General features: G+C 54.7%; 2 protein-coding genes across 3 annotated transcripts; one reads left to right on the top strand and one right to left on the bottom strand.

Moving 5' to 3' along the window:
- Window positions 1-247: 247 nt before the first annotated feature.
- On the bottom strand, window positions 248-5,018 carry ZNF526 (zinc finger protein 526). Of its 2 annotated transcripts, none has more exons than XM_027079684.1 (3): window positions 4,919-5,018; window positions 3,016-3,116; window positions 248-2,926 (listed from the first exon to the last, which is right to left on the bottom strand). In XM_027079684.1, exon 3 carries the CDS (start codon window positions 2,907-2,909, stop codon window positions 879-881), a length of 2,031 nt encoding a protein of 676 aa, XP_026935485.1. In that variant the 5' UTR covers window positions 2,910-2,926; window positions 3,016-3,116; window positions 4,919-5,018; the 3' UTR covers window positions 248-878. The 2 variants fall into 2 exon arrangements, with proteins under 2 accessions (XP_026935485.1, XP_026935486.1); XM_027079685.1 differs by lacking the exon at window positions 4,919-5,018 and adding an exon at window positions 4,679-4,864.
- A 1,616-nt stretch (window positions 5,019-6,634) lies between these two features.
- DEDD2 (death effector domain containing 2) lies at window positions 6,635-23,156 on the top strand. The gene is made up of 5 exons (XM_027079687.1): window positions 6,635-6,762; window positions 7,375-7,741; window positions 9,471-9,593; window positions 13,008-13,148; window positions 21,924-23,156. Exons 2-5 carry the CDS (start codon window positions 7,414-7,416, stop codon window positions 22,301-22,303), a joined length of 972 nt encoding a protein of 323 aa, XP_026935488.1. The 5' UTR covers window positions 6,635-6,762; window positions 7,375-7,413; the 3' UTR covers window positions 22,304-23,156.
- The last annotated feature ends 540 nt before the right edge of the window (window positions 23,157-23,696 follow it).

A 23,696-nucleotide genomic window follows, 5' to 3' on the forward strand; every position in this document is an offset into this window, starting at 1 on the left:
GCAGATTTCTACTTTTTCTTCAAAGATTAACTCCTTTAGGAAGTCTCTGACTCCTGATCTACCATGGAGGATTGTTCCCTGCTCTGGGATCCTACTGTCCCTGCACATCCCCGCTGCAGCTCTGAGGGTCCTGGGGCTGAGATCCATCTGCCCCCACTTGGGCAGGGCAGAGGCCTGATTCGTCTCTGGCCCCCAGCACATGGGAGGGAGGCCTTAGAACACCCAGGCTGAATAAATCAACAAGACATTCAGAGAGCAAGGCCATCTGTATTTGTGGGTGTTCCTCCTACCACACTGTGTGGCTCCTGGGGCAGAGCCCACATCTGACTCATTCCTGGGTTTCCAACATCACCCACCTGCAGCTGAATACCGGGGTACCTACAGATTGCCCTCCACGTTGTCAAAAGTGAGATCAAGGAAGCCCAGAGAAGTCAAGTGCCTTCTTCCACCAGGCAGAGCCAAGTCCTGAGAGCCCAGAGTCCAGAGAAGGCTAGGGCTGGGGGGACAAGCAGAGGATGTGAAGAGGTATGTGACAGGGCCCAGCAGAGCTGGCACATGGTTGGGGCTCAGGAAAGGTTACCTGATGTTGCTGGGCACCAGGGTGATGCAAAGAGCCTTGGAGAACCCCGCTTTGCAACGCAGTGGGGTGACCGGGACACATCATATCGTGTCTCAGAGCTTCAGCGTCCCCTCAGGCAGAGAAAGGTGACGCCTGGTGGGGCCATTCTGAGGAGTGAGTGGGTAAGAGGCCAGGGTGGGTGAATGCTGGCACCCGGTGGGCGCCAGAGTGGCTTGCCAGGGCGTGGCCCCCTTTCTCCCCAGAGGTGCCCACACTTGATTCTGCAACCAAACTCTTTTATTGTTGCTCTTCAGCTGTGTCACACAAAGGCCGTGTCCAATTGTAACAGCCCGCTCGCTTCAGTGGCCCCCAGTGCCGCCTGGCACAGCTGCAGCGTGTCCACAAGTGCCAGTGGCTGGGATGTCTCGATGATGGCAATGGTCTCCCCGAGCTCGGTGCACATGATAGTCTGCTGAGGCTCGGGGGGCGGGGGCGGGGCAGGAGGGGGTGATCTGGGAGGCTGCAGTGTCATCGTCCGAGCTTGGGCGTGGACCCGCTGATGCAGTCGCAGGCCCGCCATGGCACGGAACCAGCGGCCGCAGGTCCCGCAGTAGTAGGGGCTCTTGTTGTAGAGACCGGTGATGGGGAGGCGGGGCGCACGGGCAAAGGCGACTGGCCGCAGGTGCAGCCTCCGGTGCTGCTGCAGGTTAGAGCTCTGCGTGAAGCGCTTGCCACAGTCCAGGCACTGGTAGGGACGCACACCCGTGTGGGTCAGCTGGTGGCGGCTGAGGTTGGCCAGAGAAGCAAAAGTCTTGCCACAGGAATGGCACTGGAAGGGCCTCTCGCCCGTGTGCGTCCGCAGATGGTTGCGCACATGGACCAGCTTCTTGAAGCCCTTGCCGCAGACACCACAGCGGTGTCGCCGCTCAGGGGGCCCATGGACCGCACGCCGGTGCCGGGAGAGCCGGGAGGCGGAGGCAAAGGACTTGGTGCACTGCGGGCAGGGCAGCTGGGCAGGTGGGGCAGGGGGCAGCGCGGGGGGCGTGGGCTCGGCAGGAGCCGGGGAGGCAGCCGCCGCCGCCGCCGCCGCCATGGGAGGTGCCCCACTCTTGCCGGCGTGAGTGCGCCGGTGGTAGAGGAACTTGGTCATGTTGCTGAATGTTTTGCCGCAGCGGCAGCGGTGCAGTGGGTTGGCGGTGTGGGCCCGCCGGTGGGCCACCAACGTGAGTTCTGTGCTGAAGCCACGGCCGCAGTCCACGCAGAGGTAGCGGGCTTCGCCGCGGTGCAGCCGCAGGTGCTGCTCCAGTGAGGCTGCTTTCTTGAAGACCTTGGAGCAGGTCGTACATTCGTGTGTGCCACCAACATGGGCCCGCCCGTGAGCCAGAAGCCGGTTTGCCGAGCTGAAGCTGCGCTGGCACTGGCTGCAGTGGAAGGGGTGAGCCACTGACGCTGGGCCACGGGACGCCCGCCGGTGGCGCCGGCGTGCCCCTGCTGAGGTGCAGCGTTGAGAACAATCCCCACAGCCCTGGGCCTCGCTGGCTGTGGACTTGTCAGCTCCCTTAGCATCATCACCAACCTCTGCTGCTGCCTCTTCCTCATCCTCTGTCTCTTCGTCGTCATCTTCTTCATCCTCACCCTCCTCCTCCTCCTCTAGCCCATTGCGCTCTTCTTTCTCTAGGGAGTCAAAGTGAGTGCCCTGGTGCTCCAAGAACTCCTCAGGGGTGGTACACAGGGCAGAGCACTCAGGACACTCATAGGGCTCCATCTTGACTTCGGGTGGAGCAGGGGGTGGAGGTGGGGAGGGGAGGGGAGGCAGAGGAGGCGGCACCGGAGGTTTAGCTGCTGCAGCAGCAGAAAGGTGCCTGGCCTTCCGATGAGCCACCCACAGCTCAGGCGAGGGAAACAGCTCCTGGCAGTCTCCACACTGGTATTGGATCTGGCTTGCAGACTCCCGCAGGTGGGCATCCTGGTGGGCCAGGAGCTCGCTGGGGGAGAGGATGAGCTGGCTGCACTCACCGCACTGGAAAGGCCCATCCTCAGTGCCTGGCACCAGCTCCGGCTCCAGGCCAGTGTCCTGGGTGGTCAGAGCCTCCTCCTCTGTGACAGTGGGCACATGCTGCTCCTGGTGTGACAGGACTTCTTCCAGTGTGTTGTAGAGGCTGCCACATTCAGAGCACATGAACTGGAAGAAGAGGGATGAGGCAAGGGCCTCGCCAGGTGTCATCTCAGTCACCTCCGTTAACATCTCCATTTTCTCCCCTAACGTCGGTGTTGACATCTCCACTGCCCCTGCTGACATCTGTGTTGGCATCTCAGCCACTTCAGCTGCCTCAGCCACCACCTCTGCCATTGTGCGAAAGGCAGTACCTGGAGAAAGAAGGGAGTGCCTAGTGAGACCAGGAACTCAAGGGGAGGGGGGATGTCTCAGGAGTTCCCTTGCCCATCCCATCACTCACCAGCCTCTAACAATCAGCAAGTCTGGATCCAATATTTATATCTCAGTCTTCAGTGAGCCTGTGACCCTGTAGCTGAACTGCACCGCATGGCAGCCAGGTATCTGCAGAAGAGAGACAGCCCTTCTCAGTCTGGCCTCTGATGCCACCCTCCTTACCCAGAGGGCTGGTCACACCCTTTCCAAGAACAGAATGTGTCTTTTGGGGTCTCTTGGCCTTGGCCTGTGCAGTTTCCTCTCTGTGCAGCATCTTTCCTCTATCTACTTGTACACAGAAAGATGTAGCAAGGTGTTTAAGAGCATAGGCTCTGGACAAGACTGCCCTTGGGTTGAATCTGAGCTCCACTACTTACTTCATCTCTCAGAGACTGCATTCTCATCTGTGAAATGGACTAAAAGTAGTACTGACCACAAAGTCCCTGGTACTTTGTAAAGCTTAGATAGAACCATTACTTGTAATTCTCCAGAAATGTTGTTTTTGAATCCTAAGTCTTTGATGCTGCTATTCCTTCTGCCAACGAAGGTCTCTCTTCTTTTCTAGCAAACTCTACATCCACAGGGTGGTGGCCACGCCCTCCTCCTTGGGGTTCTTACAGTATACTGTGCCACCTCCATCACAGCAAATATCATGAACTTGGGATAGAGTCTGTGCTCCTCTCACCAGACTGAGCCTGCCGGCAGGGCAGGTCTGATTTATTGTAGGGGCTGCTGTCACCAACAAAGCCACTGACCAAGGACAGGGATTTTAACTTTTGAACTTCCCTCTACGTGCCCCATCTCTCCCTCTACAGGTGTGGGCTCAACCTAACGCAGGCCCCTTCACACAACAGGGGCTCAGAGTCCCTACAGCAAATGACTGCCGCCCATGCAGGCCTAAGCAGTAATGTTCCAGATATAATCCCCACCACCTCCATCTCTTCTTCAACTCATCTGTTAGTGCCAGAGGGCAGGTGGAGTTCAGCTTCCAGCTCTGCACACAAAAGTTGCTCATGTGTAGCTAGCTCCCAGAGGTGTCACCATAATAAGCACTGAGAAGATTTGGTGAATGAATTATGCTCCCTCCAGGAAGTGTGGCCCCGAGAGTTTAACTGTCCTGGTGCACATTCCACTTTTCCCACCAGACCAGCCCTCCTATTAGACTGTGAATTCCCACAAGAACGAGGCCCAGCACAGGGCCCTGCTATCAGCTGCTTTCCAGTAAATGCTCCTTAAGCAAATGATTCACAGAAAGGCCAAGAGCTAAACTTTCCAACTCCCTCACTAATTTTTGAGTTGCTCAGGCCCTGGCACACAAAAGCCATTCAATAACGGACCTTCCTGGAAACAGTCAACCAGGGGCCTGACAGTTCAGCTTTGCATCGTTCACAGCACCACTCCCCACAGAGAACTCCCCTCCAGCGAGGCCCAGTGCCTGGCGCAAGGCTTACGCAAAATAGGCAACCAGTAAATGTCTAGAAGATGGCCCGAAGGACCTGATATTTGGACTTTCCTAGTCTGCATTCCCCATTTCCCAATCCTGGACTGTGAATTATTGGGGGAACGGATGGGTTTTTGTTATACAGTAGACCAATAAAAGTCCTTCCAGGAAAGAACCCACCAGGGCCCTGGAAGTTCAACTTTCCTGAGACACATCCCTTTTCTCTGACCAGACTTATCAACTACGCAACCTGAGAGTTCCCTGCAAACGGTGGGGGCCGGGCGAGCTCGAGCGTAGGGTCCGGAACACCTCAGGCGCTCTATCAACGGTCCAGGGCACAGAGGAAGCAGCACTCTCTTTCCACGCCGCGTCGCTCCCGCCCTAGCGCAGGCCCCAAAGCTCCTCGACCCCCGGAGTCCCCCTCGTTCTCCCTCCGCCCTCTCCGTTAGCCCAGCGCTCTCTTCCCCGGCCCGCCCCGCGGCGCCCTCACCCGTCTCTCTCGCCTCCTGCAGCCCCGCCGCTCTTGACACAGACCCTCAGCTCCAGGCGTGTGGGACCCCCTCACTATCCACGCCTCCCATTGGACGCTGCCCTTACCCGCGGCGGCCAATCAGAGCCGAAAGCGGAGGGCACGCGCTCCTGCGCCTGCGTATGGACGATTAGGCGGGGCTCGGCGAGTTTCTCCACGCACACAACTGTGCCCTGTGGGCGGGGCTCCGGGCTCGGAGAAGCGCCTGCGCAGTTCTCCCGGGCCGCTCCTCCGCCAAGTCTGAAAGTTAAGTGGAGATAAGTGAACATCACTGGAAAGCAAGGATCATGGAGTGGACTGGGTGGCGGGAGACCTTGACAGAACTGTCATTTCATAGCTAAAGACACAGAGCATCTCTGAGAGCACAGCTTTGGAGTCAAGCATACTTGGGGTACTACCCCTCGCTGGGCCTCACTTTTACTCCTATGTAAAATGGGCTTGAATCACGTCCACCTCAAAGGCTGTTGAGGGGATTGGATGAAATCAAACAGGTAAAAGCAGTCAGCACAGGGCCTGATACACCGTAGATGCTCACTTTAACTTATCTAACATGGACATAGATAGTCCTTCCCTGTTTGTAAAATTGCTTTCCCTTCCCTCACCCTCTTTGGTTGATTTAATGATATTCACTTACTGGGCGCCTACTGTGTGTCCGGCCCAGGATTGGGTTTCAATAGGTGACAACTGCCATCAGGGAGAGGGGAAGGGACTCTTCGGAGGTCACTGCCTCAGCCCAAGCAGAGCTAGTGCTGAGCCAGTGCCAGGCACGACCCAGGCCTTCCGCCTCCCAAGGGGTGATAATTCCGGGGGTGGGAACAGGTTCGGGGAGGGGCCTTGTCTCAAGGCACGAGCGGGCCCTGACCTTGAGTCATGTAAGTGGGGGGCAGGGTGGCGGTGCTCAGACATGCAGCCTTGATGCCAAATCTCCTGATAGAGACCTGCTCTTGCCAGAGTGAAACTGGCAGGTGCAGCTTAAAGAGGGGCTATTGGGAGTCCCCGTGACCTTGGAGGGCAGAGATTGGAAGGGGTTATGGGGGGGCGTTAAGGGTTCCTTGAGGGGGGAGTCTGAGTGTAATGCGGGAGTCCTGATGGACGCCATCAGGAGGTGCACAGTGGAGATGGAGGGGCCTATTGTAATCAGGAAGGAGGTATTGATTCCTAAGATGAGATGAGGGAGTCTTGGTCTTGATTGGGGAAGGAACTTCTAGATGGGGGATTTCTGTTGGATGAGGAGGGATTGCAGTCGAGATCATGAGATGGCACAGATGGGATGTAGGTCTCCAAAAGAAGTAAGGGGCAGTCTAACGGAGGGGAGTCCAAGTCCGGATCATAAGGGACCTGGGTGCTACTCGGAGCCAGTACGGTCGTGATTGTGGTCCTTTGCCATGGGTAGCTGGGAGCAGTGGTTAATGTGGGCGTCTAGGTCGTGATAAGGAGGGGGCTGTAGTCCGTGACATAAGTAGTTTCAACAGGTCGTGAGGGCACTAAGGACCCTGTAGCTTATGTCACCGGCAGAAGCTATCCGGCAAAATGGTACCAGATCCAGCCCAGACGCGGAACCGCTCTCGTTCTGCGCAGGCGCAGTACAGGGCGGCCGGACGTTACGGTTGGGGGCGGGCCCGGAGGGAGGGGCTTGGAAGCCTCTCTCTGCGCTTGCGCCTAAGGGGCGTGGCGGTCGCACCTGCGCGAGATGGGGGAAGGAGGAGGAGCGAGGTGACGCAGGCGTAATAATAGAGAAGGTGCCAGAAAGATACAAAACAAGTGGCCGCGGCCGTCGCCCAGGAGTCGTGAGGCGCCGGAATTCGGTGAGGATGTGGAGAGGCCTACAAGCTACTGGTGGCGGGTAGACCGGACCACCTGGGTGCTGGGGAGAGGGCGGTACCACCCTTACAGGGCGAGGGGGTCGGATTCGTACAGCGCCACCTGTGTGGAGCGAAGGGCTGCTTTGGTCGGTCCCATTGTAGGGGGCAGAGGGTCACTTTCGGACTGTACCACTTAGGTGGAGCTGTGGGGCTGATCGGACAGTACCTCTGGACGCAGCCAAGGAACATGTCTGGACAGTAGTACCCATAGTCAAAGGGCAATTGGCGGGGTGCCCCGCGTTGGGCCCCTAGGCTTGTTCGGACCGAGTCACTTAGTCGGGTGGGAGGCTTGTTCGGAACATACCACCTGGGGAGGGGCATTCGGGCTGGGCCTGCCCGACTGGTCGGAGGACAAGAGGGGTCTGGCGTCTGGACCTGTTACTAGGGGACCTCGGGCGATACCATTCTCTTGCGGGAGAAGGGGGAGGCTAAAACAGCTGGGATGTGAGGGTGGCCCTGCCCGGCGGCACTCGGAAGGGGAGACGCACTGGCGGGGGTGAGGTCCGGGCCTCCGCGTCGCTGACCACTGCCCCCTCCCCGCTGTGTGTGTTCTAGGCCCTGGTTCTGAGCTTATTCCGCCCCCCTCCCCCGGGTATGGCGCTGTCCGGGTCGACCCCGGCCCCGAGCTGGGAGGAGGATGAGTGCCTGGACTACTACGGGATGCTGTCGCTTCACCGTATGTTCGAGGTGGTGGGCGGGCAACTGACCGAGTGCGAGTTGGAGCTGCTAACCTTCCTGCTGGACGAGGTTCCCGGCGCCGCCGGCGGCCTGGCCCGCGCCCGCAGCGGCCTGGAGCTGCTGCTGGAGCTGGAGCGCCGCGGGCAGTGCGACGAGAGCAACTTGCGGCTGCTGGGGCAACTCCTGCGCGTGCTGTCCCGTCACGACTTGCTGCCACACCTGGCGCGCAAGAGGCGCTGGCCAGGTATTGTGGAATGGGAGGGTGACAGACTTCCGGTGGGGAGAGAGCCTTGCTTTCGCTGGGCCTCCACGGTGTCTGATATGGAGAGTGCCATCTCAGTACGTGTCCCATCGCACTCTTTCCTCCTCCCAGGGTATCAATGAGAAACACAAGAGGGAGGAGGCATGACATTGGGAGGGGTGAGCCTGTGGGATTTGGCTACATCAATAGTGATGTTTGTAGCGTCTGTTTACAGAGGGCTTACTTCTTGCCGGGCACAGCAGTAAGCCCTTCTTCATATGTACTATCATCCTATATCCTCCCGGTAATCCTAAGAGGAAGTCCTGTCACCGTCCCCACTGTACAGGGAAAGCAGTAGGTTGGAGAATTTAGGCAGATTGCCCACATATAACAGCTGAATCCTGTGTGCCCGGGGAATAGGGAACAGGAGATACAGCTTGACGGGACTGACAAAGTGTTCCATGAGGAACAAACATTTGGGAGGAGTATCAAGACTGTAAGACAGGTGAACGATTTGCTTTTTTTTATTCTGTATATGAAGATGACTTTATTTGAACGATTTACTTTTAGATGTGGTTATGGAAGGACTGAAACAGAGTAATGGAGCAGAGAGAGGAAGTAGGGAGTGGAATGCTTCAGAGTGAAAGGAGGCCCCCTTAAGATTCCATAACCAGGGCTTCCCTGGCGGTGCAGTGGTTGGGAGTGCGCCTGCCGATGCAGGGGATGCGGGTTCGTGCCCCGGTCCGGGAGGGTCCCGCATGCCGCGGGGCGGCTGGGCCTGTGCGTCCGGAAAGATTCCATAACCAGTCAAGACCTTTCTGAGAAGTTGGCGTTTGAACTGAGGCTGCACTGCCACCCTGGTGCATAGATCTCAGAGTAGGAAATTCCAGGCAGAGGGAAAGACAAGCTTTTAAGTCCTGAGGTAGGACTGAGTTTGGCATTATCAGAGGCCAGTATGGCAGGAGCAGAGGTCAAAGTAAGGGCACAGAGGTAGGTGAGAAGCCATGCCACATAGGAGCTTGCAGATAACACAGCTAGAAAGTGGGAGCTAGGATTTAAACCTTGCTGGTTTGTCTCCAGAGTTGGTGCCCTTAATCCTTGTAAGGGGAGTGCTCCTATAGGACAGCAGTCCTGAGAAGGTGAAGAGCCCCTTGTGTGCATTGGCTTTGAGCTTTTGAGCCCTTGGCGGGATTACTAGAGGTGCTGTGGCTAGTTTAGGGAGGGGTTTTGTGAGCTTTCCTGCCCAGGGTAAGCCCATGGGATTTGGGTAACCAGGAAAAAGGCATCCCTTGTGCAGAACTGACAGCATTTTTGGAAAAATATGTCTGGAGGTCAGGCTCTGGAAGAGAAGATTTGGGGACCCTGCAGAGGCCTGCTTACTCTTCGGGGCCTCAGGGAGAGCCGGGGGCAGTTGACGGATGGGGGCAGCCAGCATGGCAGGAATCCTGACCATAACTCAGCTTACAGGATAACTGACAGTTGGAGCTGCTGTACACGTGGATTGGGTGGCCCCAGAAGGTGATGAGTCTTTTACCCCGGGAGGCACCGAACAATTACTGGGCTGCAGGTGTTTGAGAGGGAGTGGGTATCTGGGCTTTGAGTTCTGGGGAACTCAGGCACCCTGTGGGGCAGGTTTTCTTCTGGGGTGGGGGTGAGGGGGTGGGAATTGGAGGCTGGGCCTGGGAGAAGTCGCAGGCTTTGAATACTTCATTCCATTCTTCTCTCCCCACAGTGTCTCCAGAACGCTCCAGCTATGGCACATCCAGCTCTTCTTCAAAGAGGACGGAGGGCGGCTGCCGTCGCAGTCAGCAGTCAAGGAGTTCTTCAAATGTTGAGCAGGGTCAGTGGGAGACAGGTGAGCCCAGCCCTGTGGGCGCGCCAGCAGTCTCTCTCTCTCCCTTCTGAACCCTGATGAACCTACCCCATCCTGACCCATCAAGGAAGGAGCCCGTGGGGGTGATTCTGTCTCATTTTTGCTTTGTGTTTGTGTTTGTTGTTGCAAAAGCACATGTCTAGAAACAACTTACGGAATTGTTTCTTGTGGTTTTATATGTCATTTAAATGGCACCACGTCATGGGTATCATTCTTCACATGGCTGTCTTTGTTGGACATGTTTCTGAGATTTATTCATGTTGGGTTTCTAATTGGTTTTGTTTAATTGCCATGGCAATTAATTTATCCACTCTCCTCCCCTCCCCCAAGTTTTTAATCATTCAAACGTATTTCAAATATACCGAGAAGTGGAAAGATGAGTGCAGTGAATGTGTTTGTATCTTCCACGTAGACTCAGTAATTTTAACATTTTGCCAGGTTTGCTTTATGTGCATGTATGTGTAATTCTGTTTTTTTTTTTTTTTTTAATATTTGTTCGTTTGTTTTTGGCTGCGTCGGGTCTTAGTTTCGGCACTTGGGATTTTTCGTTGCAGTGTGCAGGCTTCTCTCTAGTTGAGGCACTTGCGGGCTCAATTGCCCCGTGGCATGTGAGATTTTAGTTCCCCGACCAGGGATCGGACCTGCGTCCCCTGCATTGGAAGGTGGATTCTCAACCACTGGACCACCAAGGAAGTCCCTAATTCTGTTTTCTTTTTGCTGAACTCTTTGAAAGTAAATTATAGGCATCAGGACACTTTACCCCGAAATTGGCAGGCATCTCCTGAGAATCAGAAGATTGTCTGAAACCACTTCAAGACTACTGTCATATCTAAGAAAGGACAGAAGTACTTATTCTCTGATATCCTAATGGTCCATTTTCAGATCTTCTCAATATTGTCTGCACTTTCAGGATCCACTCATAGTTGTGTTGCTGTACATTCAGTTATTAGTCTCCTTAATCTCTTACTATGGAACCCCCCCACCCCCTGCTACCCCGTACCTTTTTCTTTTTTCCCCCCATGACATTGACCAGGCCACTTGTTTTGTACAATGTCCTGATTGTTTCCGGACATGCCTGATAATTTCCTGATGGTATCATTTAACTTATCCGTCTGTCCCCTGTAGTTTGGGAATTGGGTTTGGAGAGTTGGTTAGATTCAGGTTACGTGTTTTTGGCTGGAATGCTCCTTGGTTGATGCCGTGGTCTTCACATCAGGAGGCCTGGTTTTCCTGTTGTGAGTGAGCAAGTTCGATCACTTGGTTAAGGTGGTGTCTGCTGTATTTGTCCTTCGTACAGAGATATTTTTTCCCCTTGTGGTTAGTAAATTTATGAGATGACACTTTGGCATGTCGTGTTCACCAACAGCATCCCCAGTGGGTTTAGCAGCCATTGGTGATCTCTGCCTGAACCAGTTACTATATTGGTGTTCATGAAATGGTGGTTTTCTAATTCTTTCCTATGTCTATTAGCTGGCATTTTCTCAAGAGGAGTTTTACTTTTTTCTTTCCCTCCATTCCTCCCTCTCTTTACTTAGTGAGGGGTGTCACCATAGACTCATATATTCTTATTTATTTACTGTTATAATCAATTAGTTATTCTTCCTGATGTTCAAATTGGCTACATCCTGTGTCCTTTTGATGTGTCTCCATCATTCTTTGGGTGCTTCCTGCTTTGTAGGACTGCAAGATGTCCAGGATTCACTTGTATTTTCCCTTCCCCAGCCCTGGAATCAGCTGTTTCCAGAAGCCTGGTTTCTCTCAGAGGCAGCGGTATTTGGAGACCAAGATCTGGGTGCCGAGTATGCGCATTGTTTTTAGGCGCTTACAGTGAACAGAACTAGAAATTGCTTTTCGTAAAAGTTCATATTAGGGGCTTCCCTGGTGGTGCAGTGGTTGAGAGTCCGCCTGCCGATGCAGGGGACACGGGTTCGTGCCCCGGTCCGGGAGGATCCCACATGCCGCGGAGCGGCTGGGCCCGTGAGCCATGGCTGCTGAGCCTGCGCGTCCGTAGCCTGTGCTCCACAATGGGAGAGGCCACAACAGTGAGAGGCCCGCGTACCACACACACACAAAAAAGTTCACATTAGCATTTTCAATTCAAACATAACATTATAAGGATTTTTTTTTTTTTTGGCTGCGCTGCTTGCGGGGATGTTAGTTCCCTGACCAGGGATTGAACCTGCGCCCTCAGCAGTGAAACTGTGAGGTTGTAACCACTGTACCGCCAGGGAATTCCCTACAAGGACTTTTTTTTAAATTAATTTATTTTTGGCTGCATTGGGTCTTTGTTGCTGCGCGTGGGCTTTCTCTAGTTGTGGCTAGCGGGGGCTATTCTTCGTTGTGGTACGCGGGCTTCTCGTTGCGGTGGCTTCTCTTTGTTGCAGAGCCTGTCTTTAGGGTGCGTGGGCTTCAGTAGTTGCGGCACACGGGTTCAGTAGTCCTACGAGGACCTTTTTGTCTTACACTGAAAATCTTGGTTCTTGGTAACATTAAGACATGGATTTATTTTGCTTTATTTTACAACAATAATGAAATAGCTTCAAATTTATAACGTCAGTACCACTGCTGTGTCTACTGAATGAAACATAAGATATTTTTGTGGTTCTAATTGTTTTCAGAGTATATCCTACTGAGAGTTTACAGTCAGAATGTTCCTCCTAGTTACTTAAGGTCCTTCTTTTTTTCTGCTTCTTGTTACTGATTTTATATATACTAGATTCATTTGTTTCTGTTTAATTTTATGGTTTGTTTCTTTTGTTTCTTGTTAAATTTTTGAGTATGTTGTAAAACAGTTACGTGATTCCAAAGTCAAAACTAAAGTATATAAAAAAGGTGTTCTTAGAAGTATCATTTCCATTGGTATCTTTCTCCCTCTCAGTAGATAATCAATTTCATTCATTTCTAACATAGCCTTACAGTGTTTCATCTTGCAAAAATAGCAAGTAATGTACATATTCTTGTTTCCCCTCCTTTTTTATACAAAACATAGCAAACTGTAGATATTTGTTTTTCACTTGCTTTAGTTCACTAAGCAGTCTATTGTGGAAATTACTCCGTGTACTTTTTGCCAGACATTTACATTGTCTTCAGGTTTATGTGGTTAGGAACTATAAACAGAGCTCCAGCTACTGGCGTCCTGCCTGTTTCCTGGGGTGAGTAGGCAGGGTTTCTCTGGGGTCACACCTGAGAGTGGGACTGCCAGGTGGTGGGGTGTGCTCGTCTGTCCTTCCAGATGATGCTAACTTGTACTTATTCGCCATCTTATGGCCCAGGAAGCAGAGGGGCTCACCCAGGGTCTGACAGCGTGGAGTCCAGCCTTGAGCGCTTCCTTGGGCACCCACCTTGGTGCTCCACCCATCATCTGGTCTTCAACCTACACCATCTTTCTCTCCTCAGGTTCTCCCCCAACTAAACGGCAGCGGCGGAGTCGGGGCCGTCCCAGTGGTGGCGCCAGACGGCGGCAGAGAGGAGGTCCAGCCACCCCCCAGCAGCAGCAGGAGCCAGCCGGACCTACCTCAGAAGGCAAAGTGACCTGTGGTAGGTGTCTGTGCGTGCCTTGGGAGTGCATGTGCAGTGCCCGTTGCAGCCAGTAGAGCTGAAGGGTGGGAGAATGGGCCCTCATCTGGGGTGTGACACCCAGTGGGTGGGCAGCAGCTCCATGCATCTGTACAGCACAGTGGAATCCCTGTCTTTTCTGTTGCCTACTCGCTTGTCTACATCCTGCCCATAGTTGAAGGATTGTGTTGTGTGCTGCCTCCTCCAGGAAGCCTTTCCTGACAGTCCCCTGCCCTCAATGTCATTTTTTGTTGGAGGAGCCAGGCAGGGGCTGAGCAGCTGGGCCTGGCAGGCCTCAGAGCAGATGGGAGTTAGATTTTATTCTATGAGTCAAGGGCTTTCCAAGGGTTTTTAGCAGGGGAGTGAAGTGATCTGATACCAGTTTTTAAAGGAACTCCGATTTCATCTGGAAAATCAGTTAATAAATGAGTTACAATTTGCAAAGTGCTTAGAACAGTGCTGGACATGTAGCACATGCTCTGTAGGCGCACATGAAATAAATCCAACAAAGTGGAAGCAGGGAAACGAGTGGAGGGGCTTCACAGTCCAACAGGGATGAGGCAGAGGTCTGGCCTGGGGTAGTGGCGTTGGAGAGGGTGAGAAGGAGGTGGACTTAAGGAAATAAACATTTTGGATATAGGGTTGACTGTACCTGCAGACAGGTGGGTTGGATGGGTTAGGGGACTCTGCTATGCAGACTCATGCAGACCTTGCCCTTAAGAAATTTCTCACTGGTCCTGAGGGGAGGACACAGGCACGGGTAGGGCGCACACTCTCTCACACACTCCCACACGCCCCTCTGGTACCCCCTTCTCTGAGTTGGGCAAGGCTCTGGTCACAGAGGGTATCAGCTGGTGAGAGGCTCAGGCTGGGTGGGTGGGGGTGGAATTATAGGAGGGAAGGTTGAGGGGCAGGTGGCAGCAGCTCTGCATCCCCCAGGAGACCTTGGCCTCAGGGCGCTTCCTCCTGCCATCTGCAGAGCCTCCAGCCCCCAGAGTGCATGAGCCTGCCTCCTCCCGGTGTCCATTGCGGTCCCCCAGACCCTGGTGGTCCTAGCCGCTCCCTAGATGAGGCTGTAGACACCTGTGCTGGCTGCTTTCAGGAGGAACAGGCCAGTGGAGCCAGCCTGAGTCCTCAGGCAGCCCGCACTTGAGGGGGTGGCTGTTTGGTCGTGACTCTCCCCAGAGTCAGGAGTTAATTACCAGAGCCACCCGCTGGCTGGGTGGCCTAGAGAGTCACTGCCTCCCTAGGGAGCAGGCCAGGCTGAGGCCGTGAGGGGTCTTGCTGCTGGAGGCCTCCGTCTCTTCTCTGAGGGTGGAGAGGTTGTGACCCTGGGTGTGGCTGTCTCTTGCTGTGGGGCGTGGCTGCGCAGGTCTGACTGCTGACTCACCAGGCAGGGTGGGGCTGGAGTGAGGCTTTCCCCAGTAAGGCCCTGAAAATGGAGATGGCCTAGGCCCAGGGGTGGAAGGAGGTCCCTCCAGACCTGAGTGAGGAACGGGTCTGCCATTCTTGCCTCCTCCTCACCTGTGATAGCTGTGGGGGTTGAGCCCCAGGCAGCTGCCTTCCACTGAGGGATAGAACCAGACTGAACTCCGGAGGCCCCAAGAGTGTGAGGAAGGGGCCATGGGGGATCCTGGGCTCAGACACAGGACCTCTGAGTCTCCACATCCCTCTCAGGGCCGTCCACTGCGCCCTGCGCTGAGCGTGCTCCTCACCTGACCTTGAATTCTCAAGACGGCCCTTGAGGTAGGGATGCCGTCCCCCATTGTGCGGAGGGGCAGGGCTGGGCCGAAGCTCGGGTTTGCTCATTTGGTTGTTCCACGTGTGTTTATAGAGCATTGACTACCTGCTTACATCCCACAGAAGGGACTGGAGGCCCCTGCCCTCATGGAGCTTGTGTTCTGGTGGGAGGAGAAGGCTAAGGGAAGGAAGAGAAACTTCAGATGTCAGCTGTGAAGAGAAACAAGCCAGGGGGAGGGGGTAGAGAATGATGGAAAATGCAGTTCTAGGTGGATTTTCAAGGTAGGGTGGTCTAGGAAGGCCTCTCAGAAGACAGGAGGAGAGGTAGGAGTGTGTGGACGGCTGAGGCAGGGTGTTTCAGATTGAAGGGACAGCAGGAGCAGAGGCCTGTGTGGGGACATGGCAGTGGTGGTGCTGGGACCGAGAGGAAGCTGGCAGGGCTGGAGCAGAGGGAGTGCGGGGAGGCTGCCAGGAGGTGAGGGCAGGAGAGGTGACCAGGGGCCCATCCTGCAGAGCCTGGGAGCCACGGGCCAGGCTTTGCGTTTGTTTAAATGATGGAAAGCAGTGGGAGGACTTGAATGACAGGCTGCGCTTTGCTTTTTTTTCCTTCAGTGTTTCCTATGGAGAAGAAATAGAAGCAGACAGATTAGCATAACGAATCCTGGCTCCCCGGCCCCCAACCTCAGCAGTTGTCAGGTCATGGCTCATCTTGTTTCATTAGCCACGTTGTTTTGGAGTCAGTTCCAGGTGTCCTTTTATTTCACTGGTAGATTTTTCACTGTGTATTTCTAGAAGATAAGAATTGGGGAGTTCCCTGACGGTCCAGTGGTTAGGACTTGGACTTGGCGCTTTCACTGCTGTGGCCCGGGTTCAGTCCCTGGTCGGGAAACTAAGATCCTGCAACCTGTGCAGCCAAAAAAAAAAAAAACAAAGAGTAAGAATTCTTAAAAAAAAAAATCACACCAAAAAAATAACAATAACTTCTTACTCTCATGTGTTTGCTCAGTGTTTTAATTTCTAATTCTTATAAATATTGGTTCTCTTAAGTCTCTCCTATTTATAGGATTCCTCCATCACCTCTGATTTCTCCCCCACCACCCTTGTATCTGTTGAAAGTAGTTGTCCCGTAGTGTTTCCCGAAGACTGGCTTTTGCAGATTGCTCTGTGGCAGGACTGACTGAACATGCTCCCCTGTCGTAGTTCCTGAAAGTTGTCACGTAGTGTTTCCCGAAGACTGGCTTCTGCAGACTGCTCTGTGGCAGGACTGACTGAACATGCTCCCCTGTCGTAGTTCCTGAAAGTTGGTAGTTGGGCCTGGAGAGCCTTGATCAGATTCTGGTTTGATGGTTTTGTTTTTTTATTTTCTTATTTTGGCCACGCTGTGCGGCTTGCAGGATCTTAGTTTCCTGACCAGGGATTGAACCCCCGCCCTTGGCAATGAAAGTGCTGCATCCTAACCCCTGGACCGCCAGGAAATGCCCTTTTTTTTAAAAAAAAAATAATTTTAATTAATTAATTAATTAATTTTGGGGGCTGCATTGGGTCTTCGTTGCTGCGCGTGGGCTTCTCGTTGCGGTGGCTTCTCTTGTTGCAGAGCATGGGTGCTAGGTGCACGGGCTTCAGTAGCTGTGGCACGCGGGCTCAGTAGTTGTAGCTCGAGGGCTCTAGAGCGCAGGCTCAGTAGTTGTGGTGCACAGGCTTAGTTGCTCCGTGGCATGTGGGATCTTCCCAGACCAGGGATCGAACCTGTGTCCCCTGCACTGGCAGGTGGATTCTTAACCACTGTGCCACCAGGGAAGCCCCCCTTCTGTTTTTTTTCAAGCTCACCTCCTAGGTGGTATTGTGCTCTTCCTTTAGGAAGCAGGCAGAGGCTGCTTGTCTCTTAACTGCCCTTGGTGGCAGCAGCTGCTCACTGCCTCCATCCATTAGTTCAGGAAAGGTTGAAGAACTTACAGTGACACCGTGACTCTGGCTGTGCCTTGGGGAACAGACTGGAGCAGGAGAGGGAGCCGGCTTTTGTCCAGAGGAGGTGCTGGTATTGGTGTGGCATTGGAGGGTGGAGTCTGTCCCTTAGAGCTTACTGGCTGATTCTCTCTCCTGGGCACAGGTCCTCTGTGTCCCCAGCCTTTCCCGGAGGGAAGACCTGAGTGAGAGTCATCCCTGGCCTCCGGCACAGGGTCTGGCACAGAACGCTGCTCACCTGCTCGCCTGGGCCTGTCCCTCATACCTTTCCTGATCTCCCACTGGAAAGCCCCTCCCATTTCCCTCTGCGGCCCATTCTGTCCCAGAAGAGAGACTGATGAGGTGTCGGGTAGAGGAACAAGAGAGTGTTGGGGGGCTTCCCTGGTGGCGCAGTGGTTAAGAATCTGCCCTGGTCCAGGAAGATTCCACATGCTTCGAGTAACTAAGCCTGGGCACCACAACTACTGAGGCTGTGCTCTGGAGCCCACGAGCCACAGCTGCTGAGCCCACATGCCACAACTACTGAAGCCCGCACGTGCCTAGAGCCTGTGCTCTGCAACAAGAGAAGCCACCGCAATGAGAAGCCCGAGCACCACAACGAAGAGTAGCCCCCGCTCTCCACAACTAGAGAAAACCCGTGCGCAGCAACGAGGACCTAATGCAGCCAAAAATAAATAAACAGATTTATTATTTTTTTTTAAAAAGTGTGGGGGCCCACCTGAGTGCAGGAAGCGGGAGCAACTCTCCTCTGGAGGAAGACAGGGCCCCACCCTCCGTCCTGGGGGCAGGGAGCATCTCCCTACCATTGGCGAGGGACTGTTGACAAATGCTGTTGACCAAGCATTTGGTGTGTTCCTGGCCGGAGGAAACTATTCAGCCACCTTCAGCCTTCCCTGAGTGCTGCCCTGGCTCCTTTTCTGACCGCCCTGCTGCTTCTGCAGAGCAGCTGGAGTTGTCTTGGTATCCTGAGGCCACTTCCTTCCTGCTGCATCCAGCCTTGTAATCCTCACAGTGGCCCCATGAGAACGGGTACTGGGGTGAGGTTGTCTTACGGAGGAGGCCACCGGCGTGCAGAGAGGTGTGGTCAGCTCAGGAGGCCCCAGACTCCCTGCCCCAGCCTGCCAGGGCGTGGTCAGCCCTGCGCCTCCAGTTGTCCCCTTGTACCCTTTTCTACCATGCTGGCCCCCAGCCTGTGAATGCCCCAAGTTCATTTTTTGCCTCTGGACTTTAACACACACCGATCTCTTCTGGGAAAGTCGCTCTTCTCTTTTCACTGCTTTCCTGTCTCGACTTACTTGTCCTCTTTCACATTTTACTTCCAGTGTCATTTCCTGGAGAGGTCCTCTCTGATTGTTTCGATCTAAATCGTTCTCTATAATTTCCTCTCCTGACCCTTGGAATGTCTTTTAATTATGGACTTCTGTGTATGGTTGTGTGAGAGGCAGCAAACAGGATAGGGATAGTTAAAAGAGCTTGGGCTCTGGAGCCAGGCATCTCGGTTGGAACTCCAGCTCTGCCATTTCCTGCCTGTGTGGCCTTGGGCAGGTGACTCATCCTCTGTGCCTTAGTTTCCTCATCTACAAAAAGGGGACAATAGCACTGCCTCATAAGGTTGCAGGCATGATCAAAAAGGTCAATAGGGCTTCCCTGGTGGCGCAGTGGTTGAGAGTCCGCCTGCCGATGCAGGGGACACAGGTTTGTGCCCAGGTCCGGGAAGATCCCACATGCCGTGGAGCAGCTGGGCCCATGAGCCGTGGCTGCTGAGCCTGCGCGTCCGGAGCCTGTGCTCCGCAACGGGAGAGGCCACAACAGTGAGAGGCCCGTGTACCGCAAAAAAAAAAAAAAAAAAAAAAGGTCAATAGATGTGAAATGTGTGACGGTAGTGCAGTAAGTACTATATAAGTGTCACCTACGGTTAAATTATTTCGGCGAGGAATAAAGAGAGAGTGTGCGTGATGCCCATGATTCAGGGCCGGGGTGGAGTGGTGGCTCAGATAACACACATCTCTCCTTTTCTCCAGTGGAGTTTCCCTGTCCTCCCCTTCTGTGTACTGTCCTCTTGTGTTTCAGACCAGAGGTTGGGCCATGTCTTCACCTGTATTTGGGATAATGAAAGTGCTGTGAGGACTCAGGGGTTAAGACAGGGAAAGCACCTGGGTAGGGTCTGACCTATACAAAGTGCTCCTTGACTGGGGCTTACATGTCTTCCAGTCCCACCTGTGGCTCGTGTCTCCCCACCGTCCCTGGCACTTAGTAAATGTCTGTTGAATGGAAGGATGAATGGGACACATGAGGGTCCCCCCTGATCCTGTTCTCCTTCCACCCCCACCATGCCCGGTGGGCTCTGGGTGAATAGACAGTTTCCACCGCAGGTCTAGTAGCAGTCTGTGCTGAGGATAAAGGCCATCTGGGAGGGGATTCACCTGGGCGGGCCACAGGTCCCGTGAGCCGGGCCTTGGTGGGTGATGGGCATTCTGGTCAGAAGAGGTGGACAGGTCATTTTGTGAGTAAGGCTTGTACTGGGACCACTTCCCTTGTGACTGGAGGGCAGGGCATGGGAGGATGTAGCTGGGATTGAAGGAGGAGGGGAGGGGAGGAGGTTGGCTCAGGGGCCCAGGTGAGAGAGGGCGAGGCCTAGGCAGGGGCTGTGGTGGTAGAGAGGTGAGTGTTGAAATTACAGTTCCTGTTTTGGGGTGCCTTCGGCATCTAGGCCCTGGGTCACATGCTTCATGAGTTGCCTAATGTAATCCTCATGACCCCATCGTGCAGCAGGGACCTCTTGTTTGTTTGTTTTTCAGATGGGGAAACTGAGGCTCAGAGAGGTGAGGTCACATGCCCAAGGCCCCACAGCTAGACAGTGGCGGAGCCAGGACTCGCCTCAAGGTCTGTCGTTCTCCGCCACCAGGCTCTGTGCCTCTGCCACTGAGCAGCCCGTGTGGCCTTGGACAGGTGCTGCTCCTCCAGCCCCCTGCCTCCCAGCCCACGCTACGGAGGCGTGGTTAGACACTCGGGAGTCCAGGATGTGGGCCCAGAGGTCTTATCTGATCCTTAGCATGGAGGGAGCCAGGTCTGAGTGTTGTGGGAAGTCCTGGGGGCTAAGGCCAGGTAGGTTTTCCTGGGCCTCAAGCAGAGAGGGTGAGCTTCCCCTCAAGGCAGAAAAAGGAAGCATTTGGGGTTTGGGGTGGGAGGAGGAAGTGGGTGGTGCTGAGAAGTCGCCTGGGGAAGCAGGGACTTGCCTTCTACTTTCTGCTCTGTGGCGACACAGTCTTTGAAAGGTGAAAGGAGTCAGGGGTATGACACTTCCCCTCCCAGAGCTTCAGTTACCTCATCTGTCAAATGGGTTCATTGTGGCCCCTGCCCCACAGGGCTGATCAGGCTGAATCTCCAAGGGCAAAGCGTTTGGCACATCAGAGCTGCTGGTGGCTGCCATTTTTTAGCACCCATTGGTGGACCGTCATCTGAACAGGCTTTCCAGTAGGGGTTGTCCCCAGGTTTAGGCAGGAACCTGGGCTCAGAGAGGTGGTGACTTGTCCCAGGTCACATAGCTAGCGCCTGAAGGCTCCTGGATTAGAATCAGCTCCACTGACCTGAGGCTGCTCTGTGGGGTGTGGGAGAGTCAGTGCCCTCTGTCATGCCTTGCTACTCCCTGGCCGTGCGACCTTGGGCAAATCATTTCTCTTTGCCTCCATTTCCTCATCTGTAAGTTGGGGTGACAATAGGGCCTGCCTCACAGGGTCGTTTGTGAATTAAATGAGTTCTTGTGATTCTGCTGCTTGTCATTTCCAGCTTATAGCAGATCCTCAGGATAGCCTGTGTTGTGAGTGCAGAGGAAGTTCTGTTAGTAGCCCGATTCACAGGTGGGAATTCAGTAATCCCACAGGGAGGTGATATGCCTGATATCACATTTACAGGGATAGCCTTGGAAGTTCCGTGTCCTATCCCCTGCACAGAACTGCCACCACATTTGGGTGGATGTAGGCAGGGTTATAAGTGACAAACACAACTCAGACTGGCTTAAGCAAAAAGGAACTTGGTTATTGCTGAAGATCCAGGTGCTCCACGCACACGTGATGAACCTCAGGAGTCTTTTCCTCTCTGTCCTTGGCCTTGTGTAGGTTTCATTCTCTCCCCTCCTGGTGGCAAAACGGCCCCCAGCAGCTATGGGCTTAACAGCCCACCTTCTTGGCAGCCTCTGTGGAAAGAGAGCTCCTGCTTGCAGTAGAGCCAGCCCAGTTCCAGCCTTGAGTCTCCTGGGCCTGGTGCTTGCTTGGTGGTTGTGGGGCTGAGGATATGACTGGCCCCACATGAATGTCCCTGTTCGAGGACGCAAGAGGGGTAAAGCTGCTTACCTAAAAGCAAGTCCATTCATTCGTGCGTTGGTTCTTTCACAAATGTGTATTGAGTACCTACTGTATGTCACGGGGCTACACTAATGAACAAGACAGACAAAAATCCCTTCCTTCAGGGAGCTCACATTGGGGGGGAGACAGGTGATAAGCCTGACGGTAAGGGAGAGCTTAGGGTAGGTTAGAAGGTGATAAGTGCCTTGGGAAGAAATGGAGCAAGGAAAGGGGAACTGGGAATCCCGGGGCCGGGTGGTGGTGGTAAACAGGGTGGTCGAGGTAGGCTCACTGGGGAGGTGGCCTCTGAGCAAAGGCCTGTAGGAAGTGAGGGAGTAAGTCCCGTGGGCGCTGGGGAGAGAACACCCCGGGCTGAAGGAGAGGCAGGGCCGGGCGGAACCTGCCTGCTGGTGGGGGGGGGGGGGCAGCGAGGAGGTGGTGAGGCTGGAGTGGGGCACATGAGGGGAAGAGCAAGGCCACCAGGTCAGGAGGTAACAGGTCAGACCACAAGAGAGAAGCCAAGTGAGGATGTCATCCGTACTTGGGTGTGGTTACCAGAAGGGGGAAGGTTGTGGGGCTGGTGCAGTGCAGCCCACAGTGAGGGGCAGCAGGAGGAGGCTGGAGGGAGCGAGGGAGGGTGGCGGTTCCCCTCTTCCCCCTGGCCCCGCTGCGCCGTGTGTCGGCCCCTCCCTGACCAGTCCCTCCTTCTCCGCAGACATCCGGCTCAGGGTGCGAGCAGAGTACTGCGAGCATGGGCCGGCCTTGGAGCAGGGCGTGGCATCCCGGAGGCCCCAGGCCCTGGCACGGCAGCTGGACGTGTTTGGGCAGGCCACGGCGGTGCTGCGCTCTCGGGACCTGGGCTCTGTGGTCTGTGACATCAAGTTCTCAGAGCTCTCCTATCTGGACGCCTTCTGGGGTGACTACCTGAGTGGTGCCCTGCTGCAGGCCCTGCGGGGCGTGTTCCTGACTGAGGCTCTGCGTGAAGCCGTGGGCCGGGAGGCTGTCCGCCTGCTGGTCAGTGTGGACGAGGCTGATTACGAGGCTGGCCGGCGCCGCCTGCTGCTGATGGAGGAGGAGGGGGGAAGGCCCGCCTGAGGCCTCCTGATCCTGGATCTGGCAGGACTGACCCCACCTCCTAGCCTCTGGGCCACCTTCTCCCCTGGAGGATGTCGACCATCTCTACTCCTAGAGGACTGTCACTCTACTAGCTCTGAGGATTGTGACAGCCAGGCCCCTTGATAGACCCTCCCACAGGATGTGGGCTTTGAGGCCTAAACCACTTCCAGCTGAGTTTCCTTTCCAACCGCCCCCCCCCGCGCCCCTTACCACCACCCCCCACCACCACCACCCCGCCCATTAGGTGCGTTCCCTCAGCTTCAGGAGGCCAGGGGCTCAGGCCTGCAGATCCAAAAGGAAGGGAGGCATAGCCACACACCAAAGGCCCCTTGCACATCGTATTCCTGACCCTGGGCTGTGTGCGTGCACACACGCTGCCCCCTCTGAAATCTCTCCTGGGCTCCTGCCCTGGCCTGTTCCACTTACTGCTTTGGCCTAAGGGCTTCTCTCTCAGGATCTCTGATTATACCGCCCCCCAACCCTGAGCTTCAGCCACACCAGTGGGCACTGGAGCTGGGGTGCATCTGGGGCCTGCTCACCTTGCCCGCACATCTCTACAGCCAGCCGGGCTCTGCCCAGCTTCCACACACAGACCTGGCTCTCCCCCTTCTCCTGCTCCCCGAAGCTGGACACAGATTTGCACATGGATCTGCACCGAGTGTCACACATGTGTTGCAGCGGCATCAGACCAACTGTGCTGTTTCCCAGGAGGCCAGGACCAGGAACCAACTTCTTTCTCAGAAAGGGAAGGCAAAGGCTTGGGGCTGATGGGAAAGGCCTTTTACGAGTGACACCAATAAAACTGCCCTGGAGAGGGCATAGGTGGGCATCACGGCTGTACTCTTTCCTTTATGGGCTGGAGGAAGGAGCTGATTAGAGCCTGGGCCCAGTACCAATCCCGGAGTTCCTCGCCTGGTATCTGGCTGGAGGGTGTGCAGGATGCTGGACCATCATGTGCCGGCTGCTGCCACGGTCTTGCCCTCCTTTTGGTTTCAGTTTCCTCATCTGTTGAAGGAGGACATACTGCCTTGGAGTCATAGACTCTCTCAACCTCATTCACACATGCTTCGCTCCTGTATGTCCTTGGGAGTGCTGGTATTTTTTAACTAGTTCGGTGAGGTGGGCTAACTGTCTATCTCCAAGGCCGACAGAGCCCAAGGGTTTGGAAACCAAATGGGTCGGCAGCCAGTGCTCTCTGCCTAGAGCCCCTCTCCAGGTGGCTCTTCACCCCTCACAGCTTCTGGACAGTTACTAACCTTAAATCTGGATCTCTGTTGTTTCTCCTCCTGAGGCCAAACACTACTTCCTGCTGCCCCGTGGTTGCAGCTGAGGTTGTGGCCTCTTGCTGTTTCCCTACTCCTTGTTTTAAGAG

This window comes from Aethalodelphis obliquidens, unplaced genomic scaffold (assembly GCF_003676395.1).
Source record: "Aethalodelphis obliquidens isolate GAN/ISIS:26980383/991018 unplaced genomic scaffold, ASM367639v1 scaffold43, whole genome shotgun sequence".
Classification (NCBI taxonomy): Eukaryota; Metazoa; Chordata; class Mammalia; order Artiodactyla; family Delphinidae; genus Aethalodelphis; species Aethalodelphis obliquidens.

Bases quoted from the DNA above. Each gene is read 5' to 3' on its own strand.
- ZNF526 (XM_027079684.1), bottom strand. From the start codon at position 2,909: ATGGCAGAGGTGGTGGCTGAGGCAGCTGAAGTGGCTGAGATGCCAACA.
- DEDD2 (XM_027079687.1), top strand. From the start codon at position 7,414: ATGGCGCTGTCCGGGTCGACCCCGGCCCCGAGCTGGGAGGAGGATGAG. The intron at 7,742-9,470 runs GTATTGTGGAAT...CTCTCCCCACAG, and splicing joins GCGCAAGAGGCGCTGGCCAG to TGTCTCCAGAACGCTCCAGC. The intron at 13,149-21,923 runs GTAGGTGTCTGT...CCTTCTCCGCAG, and splicing joins AGAAGGCAAAGTGACCTGTG to ACATCCGGCTCAGGGTGCGA.